Source organism: Blennius ocellaris (genome assembly GCF_963422515.1).
Source record: "Blennius ocellaris genome assembly, chromosome: 16".
Lineage (NCBI taxonomy): Eukaryota > Metazoa > Chordata > Actinopteri > Blenniiformes > Blenniidae > Blennius > Blennius ocellaris.
Window position 1 is genome coordinate 8,236,177 of NC_137665.1, and position 11,854 is coordinate 8,248,030.

General features: G+C 39.4%; 1 protein-coding gene across 1 annotated transcript; it reads right to left on the bottom strand.

The window, feature by feature from the left end:
• Positions 1-5,179: 5,179 nt before the first annotated feature.
• On the bottom strand, positions 5,180-11,854 carry nubp1 (nucleotide binding protein 1 (MinD homolog, E. coli); the record flags this gene model as incomplete). The annotated part of the gene is made up of 10 exons (XM_080510977.1): positions 5,180-6,028; positions 6,367-6,553; positions 7,081-7,191; positions 8,530-8,684; positions 8,792-8,882; positions 8,979-9,011; positions 9,365-9,433; positions 10,023-10,156; positions 10,330-10,434; positions 11,824-11,854. The coding sequence occupies 10 exons, from the start codon at positions 11,852-11,854 to the stop codon at positions 5,967-5,969; spliced, it is 978 nt and encodes a 325-aa protein (XP_080367103.1). The 3' UTR covers positions 5,180-5,966.

The following is an 11,854-nucleotide window of genomic DNA, read 5'->3' on the forward strand; positions in this document are numbered from 1 at the left end:
TTGGAACACGAAGTTAAAAGTATTTTTTAGTAGCTTTATAAAGCTACTAAAATATACTTTTTTTAATCTATATTTTTAAATATATGAATATATATATTTTTATAATGTTACCAGTGGTTCCAAGATTCACTATTTGTTAATGTTATTGAGATTGTAAATTCATATAATTGATCAGATTTACTAATGCATCATCATGAGTATATAGTTACCATCCATTAGGATTTTAGAAGTCCTTGGTGCCAAATTACATACATTTCTTTTGATTTTTCAGAGGGAGGATGAGTGGTGGTGAAGTGGTTTTGCATTCTTCCTCACATTCTCAGTTCATGAGAGTTTGCAGAAGTTCTTTTGTATGTCGTTTGCATGTTCTGCCTTTGCATGCTTGAACATTTTGGTCACCTCCCACATGCCAGAAACATGCATTTGAGGAGAATTGGTTTGTCCAAATTGTTTGTACTTGCGAATGTGAGTGTGTGTGACTGTCTCATTCTCTGTCTCCATCCACAATGAGATTAACATCAACCCTTGTTTGGATGAAGCAACATAAAAAAATAAATAGTTTAAGAAATAAGAGGACCATCATCAGTTTTTTTTCAAGAAAGAAAGGTCTTCTGATCCCCCTTCCCTTTGACTTCAGTCTCTGCAGTGGCAGCCTGTGTGTCACACGATCGACTTTAAACTTTAAACGAACTTAAACATGTTTTACTCCCCGTTGATAAAGCAATGACTCGTCCTGAGTCTGAATACATGTCGAATTGACTCAAAGAAGACAAAACATTTAGACTCCTGATGGCAAAGTCTTCAGGAAGAGATTTATTAAGTGTTTAAGAGTCAGAAGAAATTTAGTTCTTACGCTCACTTCAATTGTGGAACAAATTTTCTGAACACCTGAGGGCAGGTGGCACTCTCTTTTCTTTGGAATCAGGAAGTAAAATGTTATTTTCTCAGGATTTCCAATAAATGTATTCTATTCTCATTCATTATTCTTTGGAGGTTTTTTTAATCACTGTTTTAAAGCATTTCTCTTCATTCCTTTTAAATTGCCTTGTGTCTGAATGGTGTTGTATAAATGACATTGCGTTGTCTTGCACTGATTGTGAATGAATTAATCATTTGTGAATATGGTAATCATTTATAAGGCAGAGATGTGCTTGTTGTCCCCATGAGTAAGTTGAAATCCCCCACTGTGACTTACATAATCATGCCAACTCCATGAAAAAAACATAAAAAAAACTCAGACATGATCAAAACTACAGAAGTTGCTCTGTTTCTGGGGCTGAAGGAAAGACATACAGAATAACTAAACTAGGAAACAAATTAATGTAAAACTGGCAACTGGGGTTAGTAGATCAGTTTAATATGAAGGTGAACAGACAGCACAATTGTTTGCACCTACGAGATATGTGTGAAACGAGCTGCAAACCTGTTATTGAGATTTACTCGATCAAATCGCTGCCTAGAAAAATATGAGGTGCAGCTTGTTTACCAGAACTTTGTGTTATCTACAATCTGACTGTTTGCTGTCTCATAATTTTTTTTAAAACAGAGCTGATCTGAGAATCGGCCTCGCATGCATGCTAAGGTCTTTATTTATTTTCAATAACGTACTGCTTTCCTCTTTTGGCTGAGTAGTTCTTTGTATACTAGTGCATTTCAGTTAAAAATATTTAGCACGAAGGCCACCTGAAATGTCAGTGGTACAGCCTCCTGCTGTATGAGTAAAGCAAGACACGTGTTACATGACGTTCAGTTTTAGACAAGGTGCGGTGGGAAAGCACCTGACAATCCCAGAAACAAAAAGTGGTGATGCCAGTACAAACCTGACATCTACCCTTGACGTTATGCATGTTAGGTCAAAGGGAAGAAAGAAAAGACTGAAGACGAAACCTATTCGAACCATACGTGCACTCCAAGACCATTCAGATGAAACTTACCCCACTGTAAATCCATGTTCTTATCAGCATATGTTACACTGTTAGTGCTGCTCACACTTGAACGACATGCAGTCTTAGAATCATTTTCTAATTGGTCTGTGGGCCCATTTGTCCCACTACAGTGAGGGTAAGAGTAAGATGAGCCATCCTGTGCAGCGGTTTGTCTGCATAAAGAAAGTGAATGTGTAACAGTGGTTTCCGTGAGTCCAGTGATGCACACTGCATCTGTAATCAAACAAATCCCATCAGTTCTTGTGTGTTTTGTCCAGTCAGATTGCCAGCATGCATCTGTGGTGTCCTCCAGCTCGTCCCTCATGTTGCTTGCGTCTGCTACAGCCGTTTCAACAGGTGAGCTATTTCCCGTCGCTCCACTGATAGTGAGATGATCGGTGCTCAATCCAGTTGTTGAAACACTGTCATCCGTGTTAAAAGATAAGTCTGTGGCTCCTGTATCCAGCATTAAATTTGCATTTAAAATCTCTATTACTTCTGAAGGGTTGAAGTTAAAACCAACGCAGTCATCAAGCTCACTGCAAGCAACTGCAGGCTCCATTTTGTCTTCCATATTCAAAACCGAGCATCCACTTTCTCCCAAATTGTTTCCAAATGTTAAAGTAGCTATAACTGGAACCACTGGCTGCAACATCATTTGTCCTCCGTCTCAATGCTTCCACAGAGGGACAGCAACCTTCCGAGCTGCCTCCTTACCCTGCTTTAACCACTCCTCCAGAGCCTGAAAATTCCCCGAATTCACTGTTTCACTATCACTTCCAGGCTTCTTCTGTAATTCTCTAGGTTTCAGTGAGGATGTAATGCTTGTGATGCACCACTGGTACAGAAAGGGATTGAGGTTTGTGTTCCCTCTGTCCAATCCTGAACTTGATATTTCTTGTTTACGAGCCCAAAAAATGGAACTATTTGTTTCCTGAACTTGTTGGTAGTAAATCTATACACCACAGAAACAGACTGTGACCTCAGCAGCTTGGCTGCCATTCAGTGATCATTTTAATCTGTGTTCCTTCGCCTGCCTGAGCTGTCGCTGGTTGATCTAGAATCTTGAGTTACCTAAAGCTTCTCAGATGTTGATTTTCATGACAACCTCGTCCCTGGAGAGAAGTTCAGATCAATGCGATGTTGACACAGATGCTGTAATCATGGAGATGATGTGCTCTCTTTCTCTCTCTCTAATAACTTCAGCTTGGGTCTAAACAAGAGAGGCTCAGCTCAGTGCCAATCCACCGTATCCAGAACTTCCTCATACAGCAGGTGACATCAATTGGAAACACAATGCTTTTACAGCAAAGACACCAAACAAGTTTTATAGAAACACTTTTAAAGTTGTTGTTGTTTTTTTTTTGTTTTTTTTTAAATAAAAGCTTTCTCAATATGAAAGAAAGGTGTTTGTTTGGCTGGAGACTGTGGATCATGTTGAATGTCTGACATGAGACTGATTGTTTTGCTCATTTGGGGATGTTCTCATTGTACACATAAATACAGTTCTAGATAGATTTTATTTATTTATTTATTTAAATAAAGCTTTCCTGAGATTGGAACTGGTTTGGTGAAACCAGACATGTTTCGTGCCATGTCTGGTCATAAAAAGCCCTCACTGTTCAGACATGCACCACCCACACCTCCAGGATATGTAACAGTAAAGGTTATATTCAGTTTGTTCAGAGATCAATGGAAGACAGATACTTCAGAACAAAATACACTCATTAAGGTTTGTTTTTTTCTCCTTTCTCAAGTAAATTTACTACTTTTATTAATGAAAGCCTGCTGGAGTGTTTCCTATACAGTAGTAGAAGAGCGAAAGCAAACTGTTTATGTGATGACTGTTGTTTTGTCTGTTTGCAGGGTGCAGATGTAGTTTCACATGTGTTTTCATGTGAACCAGGAAGGAACTTATGCTTTAGTGGGTTACAGAGCACAGGAGGACACCTTCCCAATGGTGGCAAATCGCGACAATAGAGATCTGGTGAACCTTTGCCGGTACAATGGAGCTGCCTGTGAAAGACATGAACAGCTTAAACAGAATCATCAAAGTGTCCTCCAAAATCCTTGGAGCCTCCCCAGAGGGACTTGGGAATAGCGAGGTTTCCTGAAAAATCAGAGAATCATTAGTCAATCAGACCATATTCTGCCAAATGACTTCTCTCTTATGCCTTCACATAGACACTTTAATGTGTCCCAAAGAAAACTAATCACAACTCAAAAACTTTCATTCTCTCTACTATCAAGCTCTGGAATGCAGACCACACCCATTTTGAATAATCTTATCGAGGATACACTACTTATGTCTACTTTCATTTCTTTTTTTTTTACCCAACACACTTTATCGTTTATATTATCTGGTTTTATTTTGCTCTGACTTGTATACGTGGGCATCTTAGTGTCCTTTTTTGCCATGCTTGTTTCTTTGACAGATTTATTTATGTTTTGACTGACTCTATGCATGAATGTACACTATCAAGCTAGAAAAGAATTGCCCCTTTGTGGGATAAATAAAGCTGTCTCAATTGAACTGTCACTATCTATACTAAAATGGACCAAAAGGGTGATAATTAAAATTTCTTGATCATATCTTTTGGCTGAAATTGCATCAAAAGGTCATTGGAATGTCTGGAGACAGCAAGTCCAGTCAGTGGAGCCAGGTGTGGAGTTGTTTTGACAAAAACAATAAACCACTCTTCACAGCCAAATGATCTTGAACCCTTCCCTCAAGAATTGTTTAATACCACCACACTGAAGGAGTTAGAGTGATTTCAAAAAGCAATTTACAAACTGGCAAGTACACAAACTGGCAAAAAATGGAGTGTTTGGTACTGTGGCTGCTCTCCATAGGCCCAATCATCCAACCGGTATGAGTCCAAAGCAAAAACCCCCAAAAATGTTCAATGAGGTATAAAATATAGCAACATGCTGTGTAACAGTTTAAGACCAATTTGCAAGGGCAGCAGTTCCTAAACTCTGAACCTCCCTCTTAGGGGGCTTGTCAAGATTTCGAGGTATGAATGAAAACTACACTCATCATGAGACATTGTACATCAGGGAAAACTCCACTCCACACAACAGTGGAATATATCCATATCATTAAAACATGTTAAACACAATCGTGAACAATTGTCAAGAAAAAATATTTACATCATCTTGAGGAAGGAAAAAAGAACTGCACAGACAGAAATGAAGAGATATGTGAATTAGATAAATATTGGGGGGGAAAAGAATAATGCACCCACTTATTGATATGGACATTTATTCATTTGATCACTTTTATAACATTAAACAAAACAAGTTTTCATAGAAATTCATAGCATTTACACTGACATTTATAGTATAATTACCAAAAACATAGAAAACTATGTGAATGTGAAACTTGTGAAGATAATTCAGACCTATAAATAGATTAAACAAAACCAGGGGCTCAAGATTCAATGAAATTAGAAAGTGAAATCTTTATGACAACAGCTTAAACAACTGAACACTTCAATAGTGTGAAAATCAACTCTTAATTTCAGGTGATTTCCTAACTGAGTCATTTGATCCTAAACAAGTTCCCACCATCAAACTGACAAACCAACATGTCTCATCTTGTTCTGTAACTTTGTTTATTTTTCACTGATAACAAATCCAGTGGCGCAATGGGTGGATTCCAGAACTATTGTCCCTGTAACTTGGCAAACTTTTGTTTATCCTACAGGTATTCAAAGCTTCATTTTCCTCACTACAACTTTACAAACGAGCCACACCTTGGAATTAATATCATGGACACACTTTGGTTATAATAACTCCGCCACTTGTCTTTTGTAAATGCCCCATGAGTGTCTAAATATGTTCGTGAATAAAATCTTTAGCATATATGGTGAGTTATATTTTCATTATTTCATCTTTTTTTTCCCCAAAAATGCATCCAAGTGCTCAATTTGATGAGACTCAAGGATCCAATTCTTGTAGTAGTTTCCTATGTGTGCGTCTTATAGTAGTTTTATATGATGTGCTTCAGTGTGCTGGTCTCATGTGGATGAAAGCATTTTATTGGCTCAAGGTGGCGCTTCGCTCCTCCGTCACACTGTTTGAACAGAAGTCCCGGATACCTGAGTGAGGAGAGAGGAAAGAGGAGAGAGGAGAGAGGACTTATTACTTTCTGATATGATTACAAGCTCCCAAATACAGCTTTTAAATTGTGTTGCATTTTCTCCTCTTCCTCTTAAGCTGACTGCTTCCTGTTTGTGAAGCTTCCACTTCTTGTTTCACTACATTTAATTGGGAATTATGCCATGAACTAAATTGTCTATTCATCAAAAACTGGTAGAGGATCTGACGCGGATGGACGTTAACAATGTGCGATACATCTGTTTGGGTCCGTTAATATAGCAAGTTGTCTTCTAATCCCAAGGTCGTCGATAACTTATCTTCCTCTAAGCAAACTTACTTTGCACTATTCTCTGGTAGGCTTGAGCAGCAGGAGAGTCGGGTACTTCAACGAGGAAAGACTTGCCCTCATCGCAGCTCCGCGCTATCCTGGGATCGAGGGGTACCTTTCCTAAAAGAGGTAGATTTAGATCTGCACACATCTGCTCAGCGCCCCCGCTGGTGGGAGGGAAGATCTGCGAGGTATTCTATAAGTTAAAGGGCAAGAAAACATCGAGTTAGATACACAATAGGTTAATATAATCTGCCTAATCATGTAGTGAAGAGCAAAAGAGCAAGTGTTTACTATTCAGGTAAAAGATCTAAATACTGTACCTAAATAAGTGAAAGAAGTTGGTAAAGAACCGACTTGTTCCATAGTTTTACTAGTAGAACCTGCCTCCCTTTTTTGTTATCTTTGCCAACGAACATTGGAGCGTTATGTTTTTGTCCGTGTGTATTTATTGGTTTGTATGCACGTATGTGTGTATGTATGTGTGTTTGTTTGGTGGCTGGCCAATAGCGGGCGCCAGGGCGAAGGTATGCACTCTACCGAGTGCACGTATACTTTCCTATATTGTTGTGACTAAAAGCTTTCCTGAGAAGCGAGTTGCTTCCAATTTGTGTGAACGTTGGGAATGAGCCCTAATCACAGCACAGTGATTGGTCTGTGTGGTGAGACTGTTTTCAAGCTGATTCATTTGTTTTCATTGCGCGTGTCCCGTCTGTCAGTCACCTTGCATTTGGGGCAGACAAATCCGCTCATGTTCTCCACCACTCCTATTATCGGCAGCTTCACCTTCTGACAAAACCTGATCTCCTTCCGCACATCTTGCAACGACACCTCCTAAAGAGCAACACACAAACAAAGGCAAACAGAAAGAGAAAGGCGGGAGTCAGAGCGTAGCACTTGGCAGAGCATGAAACTGGGTCCTCTTCAATGATTTCACTGTCGCCTCCTAAGAGATACGTAGTTCATAACGACAATCTGAGCCACTGCCATTTGCAAATATATTGAAACATTTCTCTGGAAGGCACATCTCCTTTTGAAGTCGATCTTATTATCAAACCCTGTAAGTTTGGGTAATTCCAGCCCGGCCTGCGGCTCGTCTGTTTAAGTGAGAGCTGAAAAAAATTATAATGAGGAAGCGATTCTGTCGAGTATCTAACCTCACAAGACTATTTCAGGAATCAGCTCAGTTGTTTTTCACTCTGTAGACTAACACTCTTTGTTCAGGCCAGAGATCAACAACTTAAAGTAGCTTTAAATTTAGTAGCAAACAAACACACAAACAAGAATATTCTACATTTGCTGCCAACAGAACAAGACTTTTTATCTACTCAGATTTATAGCACTTTTCCTGTTGACAGTTCTTTTTAGACTAAAGATCTCTATAGTTGAAATATGGCCTGAGCTGATCTGATTGAATTTGTTTTGAGAAGCCGAATACCTGGACAAATGAGATTATGCGTAGACATATATTGATTCAAATAAAAAGATAAATATACATTTTTAAAAATCGAAAATATTATACAGCAGTGGGGAATCTCAGTCCTGGGGGGGGGGGGGGGGGGGGAGTACTTTGTCTGCATTCCATTATTATTGTCACTGTTAAACTAAGAACATATTCTAAAAGCTGGCACTGCTATTAATTGTCTATTTGTGTTTTTCTATTTTGACCATATGTGAGAAAGATATTTTATCCTGTATTTTATGGATAGTGTTGCTTTCTAATTGATTATGATGAAATAGCATCCTCTGTTGGTTGCCCTAACATATAATCAGTTTGTGCAATAAAACACACTTCTCTTTATTGATGCATCCAGCTCCAGCAGCGAAAGTAAAAACTGGACGCACTCAGAACTTAAACCATACATGTAAAACATGCTCACAGATGATTTAGGTGTAGTTGGGGAAGTATGATCTCTTGACGGTACTGGATGAGAGATAAATATTCGACGAGAATATTCAAGGAAAAAAGACAACAACTTAACAACCACTTTGTCACATAATGCAAATCCTAGTCTGCTTCAAAAACACCCAAGATGGGAAAGTAAGGGGGAAAAAAAGGAAAATAAAAGCCCAAAATACATCATCTCTGATATAAATGTTGTACGCCTGTTCACATTAAAGCCGAGGCTTAATGACATCACACACTGTATGTGTTTGAGTGCATCTGTGTACCTGTGGTGTGGTGATAATGACGGCTCCATCAACATGGGTGGAGCTTAAGTACTGGACGATTGACAGATGTTCATCAGAGGTGCCCGGTGGAGTGTCCACGATCAGGAAATCCAGCTCCCCCCAGTCAACGTCCCTCAGAAACTGCTTGATCATTCCTGATTTGACACAAATGGCACGCAGGTTGTTGTGGCAGTCTGAGATTTGAAAAAAGTTTTAAGGAAACAAACACGAATATAGTCTTGCTCTCATACATGCAACACACCATTTTTCTTTGGTCCTCTCCAGATCACCGCGTCGTCAGGGCTGCTGAGCAGAAAGCCAATAGACATGACTGCCAGGTTGTCATCAACATACTGAAATGCAAACAAATACAAATGTTGAACTATGAATTAATACCGTTTGGTAAAATCCAATCATCATTGATTTGGGCACTTTTGCGATTGACTCACCACTGGCGACCAACCTGAGCCACTTTGGTGAACCTGAATACGGGGGAAAAAAGGATATAAACTTAACATGATGCATGCGAAAGTTGAATATACTGTTAGGTACAAAAGCTTTGGGGTAGTGTTATCCCTTCATGCAAATTGCAAAGTGATTTAAAAGTAAGAAAGAAAAAATGGTTTTACATGATGGATAAGTAGCAGTCTATGACACCAGCCTAAAACTGTGGCACAGTACAGTAGTTGGATTGTGTGTATTGCATGTGGTGAAAAGGCAGAAGTCTTCTGCACAATAGGTGTTAAACAGCAAACTTTAAATGCGACACGTTGACGTAGCTCTTGATTTTCAAATGTGAAAGCATGATGCGTTGTATTTCAACAATTAAGACTACCTGCTCTCCTTCTAAGCCCATCATTCTGGGAATTGATGGACCACAGATGTCTACATCCAGCAGGGCGACCTAGAAGTAGAAAAAAAAAGATAAAGAATTCAAGCAATCAGTGAAGCAATTACCGAATCATATTTCGCCGTTAAAAGTGGAATTCGAGTTAGCAAATTAAGATTGTGTTCACAAATGTCTGATTTGGTGTGAATAAAATAAACCAAGATGAAAAAAAGGTGCCCAATTAAAAAAACAAAACAAAAAAAAAGAAACCAAAACAAACAAACAAAAGAAAAACACTTCAAATTCTAATTTATGGTGACTTGTAGTGAATAAGATGTATCTAACTGTAAACTAACCTGTACATTGTTCAAGACCAATTTCTTTCTTTGCTCAATGGAGCACTGGTAAATCAAACTGATTATCTACACATGAACCAAATTGTGTTCGCCTTCATATTATTATAACATGTACTAATAATTACATGAACTTCAGCTCTGTTAGATGGCGTCTGCACTGACCTCTAGTGGTGAACAACAGCCTCACACAACAAAGCAGTAGGGTTTTACATTGTGAACATGTACTGTGGATTAGACCTTTTTAGCTGAATTTTCAAGTGGGAGGCTGTTAATTAGCATGGACATTCAAATGAAAGCAGGGCGATTACCTCCTTGGTGCTGTCACTTGCCAGGGCGTGGGCCAGGTGAGCACTAAAGGTACTTTTCCCCACCCCTCCTTTCCCTGACAGCACAAGGACCTTGTGTCGGACTGTTGAAAGCTTTGCTCCGATTTCGGCAATTGCTGTGATGAGATGGAGGAGGATACGAAAAAATCAAATGCTGTGAAGCTCCAAACCAAATAACACAACACAAACCTTCACTGTAATATTTGTAATATAAGAAGTGAATATTACACATGCAAGTCCATAATGTCCAAACACATGTGCTGTATGTGAAAAGTAGAAGTGACCTTACCTGGGTCGGGGGCACTTGCAGCTCCAGAGGCACACAGTTTCTGGTTGGGACAGCCCTGACATGATGAAGATTTTCCTGCTTGCTCACTCTGTGTACCTGGACAGTCTAAAAGTATAAAACCAAGTTTAGATATAAAGATGATGTGCAGATCCTAAAAGTATCCAGGTAGTATTCTGAAACAATGCATTTTACAACAGATTAATTTGCCTATTATGCTAATCTCTTTTTCCAAAGATAAATACATATCTGAGAAAAGGTACAGTCACCAGGAATCCTCAAGAGACCACAATGTCGACTGACAATAAAACTGAATTCTCTCACAGTATGCTTTGGCCCTTTTCCTTGCTCTTACCAGCATGGGCTTGGCTGGGGTGTGTTGGAGGTGAAGGGGTTCTAACACATGCAGCTACATGTGCATCTGTAGCTGCATTTGATGGACGATTGAAGGACAACTTACAGTAGAGGTGTCCAACCCTGGTGCAACACCAATGAATGCAAAGTGGGGCTTCCTAGAAACTTGCCGATGACATAGCCATTCGATCAAAGTGTGTTGAAACAGGGAAACAAGAAAAACATACAGCTGAGGGACTCGACAGGACCAGACTTGGAGAACCCTGTCTTGTCAGAACTGATGGTTTCCAATGACTGGAAAGGTTCAAATCTTTTGCGCCTAGCAGGCTGCTGATGGCCCGTTTCTGCAGTCTCGCTCCATTTCTTTGTTGGACCACTTTCCCTCGGCTTGACCGCCAAGCTGGTTTATGCATTGATTTATTCAGGTCCTGTGTCCACAGGTTGGTATTACATCACAACCATGTGATGTGTGTGTGTGTGTGTGTGTGTGTGTGTGTGTGTGTGTGTGTGTGTGTGTGTGTGTACACAGTGCATAACAAACTTGTCATAGACATAGGTTGACATGAATCTCGAAAGACTGGATGTGGTGACAGTACGACTCGTTTGACTGAAGGCACCGTTTCTGTGATCTGTAACCATGACTCAGCAATATTCTCAATAAATTTGATCACACAGATACATTACTTAATACGGAGCCCCTCTGATGACATTGGCGAAAAAAATATTATTGCTTAATAACGCGTGGCCACGCGTTATTAAGCAATAATAACTTAAGCACCTTTGAGCACCTTGGAGCATTTTATTTCTCTCAGGCTGTTGAGGTGGCGTCATTATTCACTGATAGTAACAGAAGCCAAAATGATCACTTAAAACGTATTAAAATCAGTAAGAGTTGACATTAATTATCATTACCGAGTTGTACTACTGACTTAACATAACATAACATTGTTATCCGACGTAATGTCTTCGTTGACAACAACTCTAAAAGTATTGCACGAGAACTTCAGAAAGTGACGGAAACAAACACCAGAGTTTGTGTTAAACTATCTGAAAATCTATGTCAATATGATAAAGAGGCAAATGTGGATGGAGTTCATTACACAAGGTTGACTTTATTTCGAAAAAGGGAGTTTATTTACTCACGTTCTGGTGCGTTTTCTGGTACGTCCGCCAT